The sequence below is a fragment of the Neodiprion fabricii genome, chromosome 6 (assembly GCF_021155785.1).
Source record: "Neodiprion fabricii isolate iyNeoFabr1 chromosome 6, iyNeoFabr1.1, whole genome shotgun sequence".
Classification (NCBI taxonomy): Eukaryota; Metazoa; Arthropoda; class Insecta; order Hymenoptera; family Diprionidae; genus Neodiprion; species Neodiprion fabricii.
The window spans coordinates 7,621,324-7,633,437 of record NC_060244.1 but is presented as its reverse complement, the minus strand read 5'-3'; the positions used below and the strand labels follow the sequence as shown (position 1 = coordinate 7,633,437).

The 12,114-nt window shown below is 40.0% G+C and overlaps 1 protein-coding gene across 3 annotated transcripts; it reads right to left on the bottom strand.

The window, feature by feature from the left end:
* Positions 1-418: 418 nt before the first annotated feature.
* LOC124184477 (nose resistant to fluoxetine protein 6-like) lies at positions 419-10,169 on the bottom strand. 3 transcript variants are annotated; one of them, XM_046574199.1, is made up of 13 exons: positions 9,952-10,169; positions 8,694-9,308; positions 4,069-4,280; positions 3,762-3,982; positions 3,545-3,633; positions 3,265-3,458; positions 2,811-2,977; positions 2,570-2,738; positions 2,313-2,512; positions 2,105-2,237; positions 1,795-1,984; positions 1,581-1,723; positions 419-1,500 (listed from the first exon to the last, which is right to left on the bottom strand). In XM_046574199.1, the coding sequence occupies exons 2-13, from the start codon at positions 8,947-8,949 to the stop codon at positions 979-981; spliced, it is 2,496 nt and encodes an 831-aa protein (XP_046430155.1). In that variant the 5' UTR covers positions 8,950-9,308; positions 9,952-10,169; the 3' UTR covers positions 419-978. The 3 variants fall into 3 exon arrangements, with proteins under 3 accessions (XP_046430155.1, XP_046430158.1, XP_046430157.1); XM_046574202.1 differs by lacking the exon at positions 8,694-9,308 and having other exon boundaries at positions 3,762-4,000; positions 9,952-10,162; XM_046574201.1 differs by lacking the exon at positions 8,694-9,308 and having other exon boundaries at positions 9,952-10,160.
* Positions 10,170-12,114: the final 1,945 nt, after the last annotated feature.

The following is a 12,114-nucleotide window of genomic DNA, read 5'->3' as shown; positions in this document are numbered from 1 at the left end:
GATGTTTATGCAGGTTCGGTTCTCAAAGGGATATTTTAACACCTCTTTGTCACTTTTGGCTGACGTTTCAGAAGTGAATTGTAGTAGATGGGTATAGGCTACTAGGGGCGGTTAAGGGCTTCACGCTAGCTCGGAAGAAGAGTTGCTACCGAGTGACAATGCGGACTCTGTCTCGTACGTGGAAGTAACCGATACCTCTGCTCATTCTTGAGTGAGATGTGTTTCACCATACAGGAACGAAAAGTTTGACAGTTCCTTGACCGCGAGTATATTGTGCGTAAAATACTTGTACCATTCGTAGAATTTTCCAGCCTGAAAAGAGTCGAGATGGCAAGTAGTTGAGAGACTGTAAAAATCACATATGCGGGAAATAAAAATTAAAACAGTTTATTCGTTTATTTGATAATATAAAAAAAAAAAAAAATACACGTTGAGACAATCAAACAAAAATACTCAGCCTCACGCTGACAACTGCATGCCTGGATATAATTGGACGTATACGGATGAAAAACATCTTACGTAAGAAAGTACGAACTGCAATAACTATCTAGAATTTAACCCGGAAATCTTTCGCTAAATAGCTACAATTGGGTAATACTTCTATTTCTCTTTTAAACCACCGTATAATAGTCATATTTTATCGATCACTCAGTGCGGTATACTTGGTTAATTTTCGCGTAATTGAAACGCTAGGTACGTTATAGCATAAATAAAATCTCTGACTCTCTGCTTGAAGAATTGCTGAAAGCTCTAAAAAAAAAAAAAAAAAATTAATCAACTGTCGCACGAGATTTCACGTGCAGTAATTAATAACAGTTTTACAGTATAAACTATGTACACTCCTCTGCAACGGTGTCGCCGATTTCGCTGTTCGATTTACGACCGCAAGTTTCGACCCGTCACCGCGATTACTGCTGAGCTTGCAAAGCGCATCAACTTCGCTCAAAATTCTGTGTATCCGGTCGACCCCGATTATCGTCAGACCTGATACGCCCTGTTGTCAACTCCCGTCGTCTGCTGGGTGTCTATGCTTTCGGTGAAATTGACGGTATCGTCCGAGGAATCGAAGCGACCTTCCGCGGAGTTGGTCGCCCGGTTCGTTGGTACGTCGTACCTTCTTTCGGACCGTGGAGTACCGATTTGCGATCCGACTATGTAGGTGTAAACGTTCTCGGGTTTAGACGATCTGTCCACCTGGTCAACGTAGTAGCCGTTGCTCGGGTCAAAGTTCGTCACGTAGGATCCACCCACGGATTTCGCTATGCCAGCAACGTCCGTGTATATCTGCGACACCGACGACAGCGAGCCTTTGATCGATTTGTAAATTTCTTCGGTGTTTTCCAGCTTGGCAGGATCCGGCAAATTCGCCCTCGTGTCCGCCTGCCGACCCTTGATCTTCCACAGAACTCGGTCCAGCGTCATAAACGGCATCTCGAAGACCAGGCTTATCACCGTCGACAATCCCAGGACGAGGACCAAGTTGCCCAAGAAGTCGTGAACCTGTAATTTTAAGGCAGTGAAAGATCAGTGTCGCGCTTCGGTCCGGTATGAAAATCGAGGTGAAGGAGAAAGCCGCTCACCACAGTGTAGGGCGTCACGTTTCCGGGTGCTCGGGCGATTCCGGAATTGTAGAGTAGCACTATGAAGTGAGACAGATAAGCGCTGTACGTCAATCTGCTCAACGGCAGCCATCCAGTCCAAGCCAGAAGCCCGTTAATCGGACCTAGGATGAAACGGATTATCTTTGAAATCGTATCATCTGCATAAATTTTTTGAACGTCATCAACATCCCACCTGCTTTTCCGTTTACGCACGCGAATATTATCCAGGAAATTGCCAGTGCGAAAGCTGGCCTGTGAAATCCCGCGTAAAAACTCGCCTCCAGTCTGTTGTAAACGTGATCGGAGTAGTACATTCCTCGTGGTCCGAATACCGTTGTCCCTAATAGTACCGCTGTAACGATCCATCCGATTATCGCGTATGCCTGAGAAATAACGAAACGATGGTCGAGTTGCAGATAAGGATGCGATGCGTCGTACCAAATAAAAGATAGAACATTGTCGCCAACGAAGGAAATATGCCCAGGGTATGAATTATAGTTTACCTTCGGTATATGGATGGATAGAGATTTTGATTTTGCGAGAAAGTATCCAATCCCTATTCCAATCAAGTAAGATCCGGCCCTGGCGTACGTTTTCGTATAGACTTCCAAAAAGACATTGACCACGTCAGCTTGGCTGATAGAAGCAACAAACGTTAAGAAAACAAATTCCTATGGAAACGTCACACGGCTACTGAGTCGGATTGCTTACTCTTTGTAGTACAGCATTGTCCCCGTGAGTTCCATCGCGTAAGTTATGCTGAAAGGAACGACAATCGCGACGGTCAAACCGATCCCAAGAACAGCCCAGAAGATGGTGCCCCGACTGAACTTGAGCATCGGGTAAAGGAATATCGGTGAAAGCCAAAGTAGCTGCATGTCGACCGCCAGATACCATGACTGCGTTATACACTGAAGAGAGAGGTGAAAGATGTATTTTTAGCGAGATAACGGAAGTCTACTACTTACTATGTCTTCGACGGTGACCATGTTGTTGACGTAGAGCAAGTTGGCCCACCAATTTGCCTGGCAAGATTCTTTGGCCGCGGTGATCACAACGTCCCATTCGGGTCCGGAACCAAACTTGTTGTAGATCGTTGAGTAGAAACCAATCACCATTGCGTAAACGGGTGTTAACCTGACAAAGATAAGGAGAAAATAAACACCTGCAAAAGCCAGGGCAACGATCTGTTTTCGGGTCACCGCTCACCTCACGTAGCGACGAAGGTACAGCTCGAACAGATTTAAGGAGGAACCTCGGTTTCTTTGCTTCTGAGAATATTTTGTGTATGCTAGAAGCAGACCGCTTAAGAGGAAAAACGTGTCAGTTACGATGTTGCCGTTCAGCACCAAGAGCGTACTCCAATTCTCATGCATCTGCAGATTGATTTCACAAAATTATAGACACCCACTTTTCCTTCTGAAAATCACCGTCTTACTATCAGCGTAAACGTGGTGCGCCGGAAGCATGTATGAAAGAAAAATTTACAAGGATCGAAACCGCCTCGGATATTCGCGGTGCTGTTATTGACATATACTTTGACGAACTTTGAATAGAGTAGTTATTTTTTTACTCTGATAATTTTTCGTAAAACGCCGGCCTTTCACGATTCCAACAATATTTGTGAAAATTGAGTGTTTAGTAATGTCGTAAATGAACTCACGATATGTACGTTGCTGACATCCAATTGAACACCGACGATCGTGTAGTAATGCGTGTGACCGTAAATGATCCAGCATATACTGATGAATCTCAATCCGTCCAAGCACCCAATTGAATCACCGTTTCTTTTGGTGTTCAGCAAAGTCTTGCCATTTGTGTAAAACGAGAAGGAAGTGAGAACGACCTGTTTCACATCTGATACCGTGCAGAGAATTATGTAGTGCTTAAAGTAAAACGTGCGATAGGAAGGTGTGCTTTTTTTTATTACTGTAATATTTCACCTTTCCGGTTCCCCCCGTACTTGTTTCTCGTAATCAGATCAAAGGCTGTGCTGGATATTGCAATCACTGCGAATAATATCAGGAGAGTACTGCAAACCGGAAGTTGTTATTAGGGGTTACTTGTTTTCGTCTTCTTTACACTCAGTTCTTACCAGTGGCGTGGTAAAAATTTAGACAAAGCGTTCCAAAGTGTGTGCGTCACTGGGAGTTCACTTACACGTAAATCCAATCAGCTGTATCCAATTTCCGTATGGCGGTTTCAGCGGTGTGGCAGGAATTCTCTGTCATACTGACCTCTAGGTCAACTCTACCCTCCACCCTCAGAGGATCGAGAGACGTGTCGATCTTCTCTCGAACCTCTGCGTATGTGCAACTCGACGGAACGCACAAAGTCCATTCATATTTACTTGTAGTGCCTCCGATCCAGTCTGTCATCCCCTAAAAATCGGCACATGTCTGTAATAAAACGGTTATTTGGATCCTCGTTTCGAGCATTTGATAATCAGATTGAATGCCGTACGTACAGATGCCCGTGCGACGTTGATGAGAAGGTCCCCCAAGTCAGTTTCGTTGGAAGAATTGGCTCCGCGAAAAATCTCAAAACTAACCACAGCTGTGCAAGCCTGGCCGACGAATCCATTGGCATTTTTGACCCGAAGACACTCATCGTAGTTACCTAATTGCTTCACATTCCCGGTAATCAATCCCGATGGTATCTTCACCGAGGCGTCGTACACTGGGGACGAAACGTGGGAGTTTAACGATAATCGAGTTATATATATGACGTCAATATTTGAAGAGAAAACGCAGGCAATTAGAACAAAACGGGAACAACGTCCCATGAGTTGTGCGATCCTACGAGTGGTGTATCTGAAAATAGATTTGTCATTACTGAGTTTCCGCGATATCGTTAATTTCTTGACGATTCGTAGAAGAAGAAGTAAGACGGATGATATTAGATAAGGGAATCGGGAACTTCCCGTCTTTCTTTTGACGTTTTTTTTTTCCCCTATTCTTTTCTTATTATTACTACGATCTACTTCCAAGGCATTTTTAATCCGTGCACCACGAGCGAGTGCATTGACCGATAAGACATGTAACGTTTATCCAATCGCAATTGCCTTTCGTATTTCCTAAGCATATTTAGTTGGGTCGAGAAGCACAGATTTGCTAAATATGCTCGACCTTTGAAGCATGGTCAACTTGACAAGCTGAGCCAATAATATTTTTCCATTTCGTTAATATAATAACATCATTGCGAATCAAGGGTCACATATTTTATTCAATGAGATCGCGGTGCGCGCTATTTACCTTTATACAATTTATTATATATCTCAATAAATTATATACACTATAAAATTCTATAATTATTGAATAGATAGATTCTACAAGACTTTTTTCCTATTCGAAAACTGGTAATTACGAAAGTACACGGTTTGATTTTGAATTGAGGTTGAAATACAATTTCACGCTAGAAGAAATCGACCGAATTTCAAACAGGTAAGAGCTACTTATTTAGGGTTTAATAAATATTTGCAATCGGGAATTTAAACCTGACATAAAATCACCATCAATGATAAGAGCATTCGAACGATAAGCTACGATAAAAGGTTTCCGCAGCACCTCGGCATATTATCTTGACTCCGTAATTATTTATACATATTTTTGTACTAGGAAATTGCCCGATTAGTTAGTTTTGATTTCTGTCCGATCCAACGAGATTCTCACGGCGTGTATATACAGACAATTATTCACGGTCACGCTTGAGTTTAATAAAAATGTCAAATTAAAAAATTAATAAATTTCTGTCACTATCGGCGGCTGAATGAGAGATAAAATTGACTTTCGGATTTGAACATATGTGACTCCATATGTCCACCAAACGAATTCCAAAGTAAATTTGCTTTATTTTTTCTTTTCCTTTTTTTAGTAGGTACAGAAATTTCACGGTTCAACTTTATCTCCCTTCATCGCTAATTATTAACTCCGCTGCACCCTTAAAAAAAAAAATTTTCCCGCGAGTTGCGACACTGGCAGAGCAGCAAAGTCGAGGATCGTCAAAGATGTGAATTACCACGCGTTGCATCGACATATCAACAGTCACAAAATAAATCGGATTACAAATACTACAATATGAGTAATTCTATCGCCACGCTTCCCAAAGCGAGATAATGTCTTCAGTGTATATGCACTGCATGATTTATATGTATGTTCGTAGCGATCTTTTATTCGATAAACATTTCCGACACGACGATATTGTGTACAGTTAGAGCAGTTACGTCAGTCATGCAGCTCTGATATTGCAACGTTGATCGGAGACGTCATGAATATCTGTGATTGATGGCCTTACAGCGGCAGAAGTATCTGCGTATGAAAACAAAAAGAAAAAAAAACAAATTAAATCTCTCTTACTAGAATGTGAAAGTTGGATACGAATTATTTTCCTGTAGGGCTATTACAAACCTGCCTTGACCGCAAAACGTCATTCAAGTAACCTTTTCAAGCATGAATCCGGTGGAATTTAGGACTAGTCAGAACTTTTCAACACGCGATGTAGCCCGTCAATAGCATATTTCGACGGTTGCATAGAATAACCGGCTATCTCGAGTCAGGCTTGAAAAATTGGCTATATCGAGTCAGGTTTCAAAAACCGGCTATTTCGAGGATCGTTTACAAAACCGGCTATCTCGAATGTCATTACCAATTTAATGTCAATGCCAATTTAATGTCATTATACCGAAATCATAATCTTTCATTTCATCTCAACGTACGCCTGATGCTTTATACTTTGATTTCTTCATTATAACTATGTAGATAACCATACAATACGTACATTCGCAAAACGGAACATGTTATTAATTTTGTGAGGCGCTGGCGAATTTCGTATTACGAACCTAATTTGCGGCCAAAAAATTTCAAAACGCGAAATAGCCGGTTTTTGAACTTTACTCGAAATAGCTGGTTACTCAAGCCTGACTCGAGATAGCCGGTTATTCTGCGTAACCGTCGATTTCAAAGACTCGTTGCGAAATGTATTAGCATGGTAAACTTTTATCGATAATTGCCCGATGAGAGTCAAACGGAAATCGTGAACTTGCTCTGGGCAACTATTTACAAGAGTACACATTTGCTTCGGGAATTTCGAATTTTTCTATCCAGAGTGGTGTTTATATTATATTAATAAACGATATCGCGATCAAAGATCGTGCAACGGAAACGCATAAGCTTTAGGACGGCGAAAAATTGTTACGTACAACAGATGCAATTTATCCGGTTCACGGAGAAGGTCACATTGTGTCGTACGATGAGGGAAAATTTTTTCGAACAATCCAACAAATCTAGGCCAAGATCTGCGTTAATGCATAACCACACGCGATTCAAATTTAATGCGACACGTTCTTACACGTCTGATGATAAGTAGAAGCTCGTTTATAATATTCTCTGTGTTTTTTATATGCTCTCTTATTGCAGCTGACGTTTCTTCAGCCGTCACTTGGCTTATCGATGATTCGTTATTACGATGAATTCCGTTTTTCATTTACTGTAACTATAAACTCTATTGAAAAGCTAGCTCATTATGTGAACACTTCATCGGACCGCGACCTACAATTTAATGATCCAACTCATTAAATCTGGTATTGAATGGCACATCGTCAAAAACAGATTCCCGTTTTCAGCTACTGTAGTGTTGCTTAATTAATTAAGAATGCCAGTATGTGTTCAGCTTTAGTTTGAAAAATGGCAGAAAGTGCAAAGTCCGTCACGCTATTGTTTTGGGTGAAACTATAATCAACGTTAACGTGTTTAACCAACAGAATCAATCGCTTGATCCGAGATCACGCGACTTCATTATATTCATTATGATTATTCCATATTTTCAATCATACCCAATAGATAAGTAATTAATTATGCGAAATCGATATGTGGTTAGCACTCCGTGTATTCTATAGGTGTTTTAAAAATGTCTTCAGCCTTGGGTGTTATGCAATTGCAGAAATATCCTCACCGTCCAGAGTACGCGTAACAAATTACAATGGTCAACAAAATTTCATAACATGGAAGATGCTTACTAATTTTTAAATACCTATCTACCCTCATTATAAAAACCATATTTATTTCGATTCGATCAGGTCTAGTTTTTTTGTTACAGCTATTACCAGTAAAATTGAATGTTTATTGTTTTGACTGATCTTTTTTGATTCAGGGTATTTTATTATTTACAATAAATAACAGTTAGTTGGTTATAGTAAATAACGATACGCCCTAAATCAAAAAAGGCCAGTGAAAACGATAATCGTTCAATTTTACTGATAGTAGCTGTGACATAAAAACTAGACCCCATCGAATCAAAATGAATATGATTTGATAACTAGGGTAAATAAGTATTTAAAAATTAGTAAGCACCTTCCATGTTACGAAATTTTGTTGATCAGTGTACTGGAACACTGTATATAACCTAATTTTTGTTCAGAGTACTGTACTTTTGTAAACTCTAAAAAAATCATGTCACCATAAAACTATTCGTATCTAAAATATTATAATATCAATTCTATTAAACTAAACCTTATTCCTAACATAATCAGTTAAAATTGTTCATGTTACACACGAAAAGTAAAATTTTGTTGACCAGTGTTATTATAGCTCTGTATCGCGACGTTATAACAGGCAATTATTTCCTCAAAGTATATGAATCTAGGAGTTGTTTCTTTTTTCGGGAAACACACGCCGTCAAGGCTGACTTCTAAAACCTTCGGCATTATATTCGCGTCGGTGCGCAAACCGAACCAAGGAAATATATCGGTGCAGCGATCCGTTTATTATTTTTTTCCCTCCTCCTCAGCATACCACATGGCTTTTACAATCAAACACGGACTTTTTCCCGTCCTGGTACAATCCGCGTCTGTACCTGCACAGTTTCATTTTCATCGATCATGACGTCGAAACGGTATCGCAATATCTCAAAGTGCGCCACGCGGTTGCTGATCCGTAACCCGAATGACCCGCGACATGATTTAAACCAGCAAATGTTAAAAAAAAAAAGTCAACCGGGCACCGAGGACACGGTCATACGCCAATGGAACGAATGCCATGGTAGTTGATGCAAACCGGGGATAAACCCGGCGTTAGAGAAACCATCGAACCAACTCACTCTGCAAAGCCCACGGTGTGTAATTTCCCAATGATGTAATGTAAACGGCACTGTCCCTGAGACATTCGGCCGATGCTGCGTCGGTCGGAACAAGAGGTTGCGCCACGACATCGAGCAGCGTCACTTCCGGACGAATTCCGTTTCCTGCACAAGACTTTGTCAGGTAAGTAAAAATCGTCACGTATGCGGCGAGTATCGTCGTCGATTTAACGTGGCTCAAACGGCTGTTCGCGCCGCGTGTCAATTTTCGGGTCATTTTTCGACCTCGGTAGTCTTCTTTCACTTAATTTTCAAGAGGCGAGCTCTTTCATCCGTTTCCGGCCCTTTCTAGCCCACTGTATATCGATCGATTGTTCGCACGGCGTTGACCAAATATTAACGAACTTCCAACCGAACGTTCTTATTGTACTGTTCCGCGGGACAATCGGCACTGCTTATATATCGTCGACGGGACCGCGATTGCATAGACGGGGGTTGTTCATTCGCACGTTCATCGACGTTACTGGACACCAGCCTTCCAGTCGGAACGACTTCGGCAAACGCTAACGCTTATCTGGACTGAATGACTTCCCGGAGCTCGTGACATCGCCGAGGATCCCAATCACGGCTTTCCACCTGCGTAAATAACTTGCCGCTAAATTATATTTGGCGCGCCGCTGTACTTGAGTTTTCTTTCATTCGTTTTTTCTTTTTTTTGTTGATTTTTTTTTTTTTTTTTATGTGTTTGACACTGTCATAACGATGTATAAGTCGGTAAACTGTAAGCCTATATTTGGATCAGCTTTGCGAATCGGCCTTTACACCCCCTTACTGTCAGTATCTCTCTCCCATTTCCGTCGATTTGTTTTAATTTTTTTTTTTTTTTCAACGATACAGTAGACGAAAAACTAACAGTAGCTATTACTAACGTTTGACGTCAAAGTACATTGTCCAGCCTTTGGTGATAGATCAGTGTAAAATGAACTTACACGTCATATTTCGCGGAATTTTATTACGTTGAAGACTATTATTTTATTCTTTCGAAAACGCGGTTTTATCCTTCGTGCAGCGCGGTAAATGTGTGAGTGTGTTATTCTTACAAGACAGCGGAAGTCTTGGATTAATATTGCTAAACATTTTATTTATAGACGTTTAATAATCACCCGCATATGTGGAATCTAAGCGAATTTTCAATGTGATAAATTCGTCGAACAGTTTACCGTTTTCCAAAAATGTATAATTGTCAATAGGAAGTATTAGAAAACTGGGTTAGACTCACCTAGAGCGATGTGTCAGTTCCATCGTTAACGAAGGTACGACGTCTTGGTGAGAAGACGTTTGCAATACACAATGAATTCGACTTGTAAGAACACGGCCGGTATCCGCTCATAACATGCATGCATTAATTACGTTCGTTAATTTTAACGTGAAAAAAAACGGATGTCGAAGAGCTTCAATGCCCGAATGCTGTAGCATATTGCCTCAAGTGGACGGCTTTCAAGTTTTACAATGAGTGAAAAGAAAATATTTTCGGCACACTTCTGGAATGCTTATTCAATTGCTATAATAACCCGCTTATAGGTCACCTTGCGTTCACAGCCGATACTTTCCAAGCATGATAGCATGTGATCTCATGTTCGTTTATTTTATACAGCAACATATAATCATACATATTTTTCATATATTTATTAATCTAATTGTTTCTTATACTCGATATTTCTTAATCACACTGTTATGATCATATTCAATTTACAACATATAAACTTTTTGTTGTAAAAGTATGCGGATGTCACGAATATCTAGAAATTCAGTACAATAAATCATTATATCTATATTTAATCTTTACGTATATTGTGATAATATAAGAATGTTTACAATTTTATTGATAAATAACAGTTGCTGCTTACGGATAACAGGTACAATGAAAAGTGATAAAAGCGAGAGAATTTTTTTTTTTTCCAAAGAAAATCGTTATCGTTTAAGAAAATAGCAGATTCCCTCGGAACCTGTATGCCAGGGTATATGTGCAATAAATGATTATTAGTGTTTTCGGAACCGGCTGATAATTAAACACGAAACACAGTTTCTTTATCGTTCACATATTCCGGAAAGCTTATCTTGCTTGGTATCCACGGTTTCGTGGATTTTTTTTTTAATGTACGCTATTGTACTATAGTCAATTTTTACGTGGCGCTGCAGTGCGGATGTAAACGCAATTGTACTATTCACGATTAGTTGTAATTCTTTTTTGTATATAGTCGCAGGTTATTCAAGCTTGGAGTTTATGAACGGTGACTTTAAGACCGGACATTTATTGTAGAGAAATATCGTGTTTCTGTAAACGTTGCAGGTCTATGACCTCACGAACGTCTCACCACTCGCCTTCAAAGTATAGAACAAAAATATTTTTCATATGACCCGTTTGCAAATAGTACTGTATAATCGGTAATACCGTTTTAACAATTTATGCAAGTCACAGGCTTTGTGAAAATTTTCTCAGTATTCGTGAAAATTGTCTCAAATACCTACAACTTCTGCACCTATATAAGATATCTTCTCCTGGAAGTCAGTATGACTATAATTGTAAGTCTCGTAATTGTTGGGCCACCGACATGAAAAAAGTATAGACCATCAGATAACTTTCCATGTCTGCGATTTTTAAAAGACAGATTCCAGATTGAAACACCATCATGGAAATACCAGGTAAGTGAAATAAAATACTCAGCAACGAGAATTTATCACGATATGATCGTGAACATTTTTTACCTACGCAAGTTCCAATTCGACAAGAGTTCGCAAACTGGTTAAATGCCATTGTTCGTTTCATTTTATCGATATAATAGACGTAAATCAATAAACAACTGCCGTTCTACTTTTAGTTCATTTTGAACTATCAGGTAATTTGGTGAACCGTTAAATGTCATCCGAAGACAATGCACGCTAATTGCTCGACCGGTTCATTTCTCTTTGTTAATTTCTACAACAGAATCATTGTTATTCGATTTTGGGTGATGACAGATGATACTTGCCTGACAACGAATAGGGCCGTGTATCTCATTATCGAAACCGAATCTAGGCCGATTACGCCATTGCTGCCGATGATCACTTATCAGAATTATCAGTTGATAACCGATCCCTCCTTGGGATTTTAATTTTTGTTTTTTTTTTTCCGAAGCGTCGTGTAATCGACGTTGAAGTGAATGCCCTCTCATTGACTTGAACACTTGTCTCCGCGAAGAGGGTCTTGTAGTTTCTCTAAATTGATACTTTTATCTGTATAGAAAATCGAGTCTGTGATTAAAATTTATACTCGATTATTTCGATAATTGTGTTTCGAAGGTTCGTCGACCGATACCACCAATAATTCTTGCGTGTTACTTGTTATTGCGGATTAGAACTGCATGTGGGGATAATCACCGAGGTGACGAGGTCGATCTCTTCC

Coding starts and splice junctions, on each gene's coding strand:
- LOC124184477 (XM_046574199.1), bottom strand. CDS start 8,949: ATGACCCGAAAATTGACACGCGGCGCGAACAGCCGTTTGAGCCACGTT. Junction 2,978..3,264: donor ATGTCAGCAACGTACATATC/GTGAGTTCATTT, acceptor ATCAATCTGCAG/ATGCATGAGAATTGGAGTAC. Junction 1,501..1,580: donor ACGTGACGCCCTACACTGTG/GTGAGCGGCTTT, acceptor TTAAAATTACAG/GTTCACGACTTCTTGGGCAA.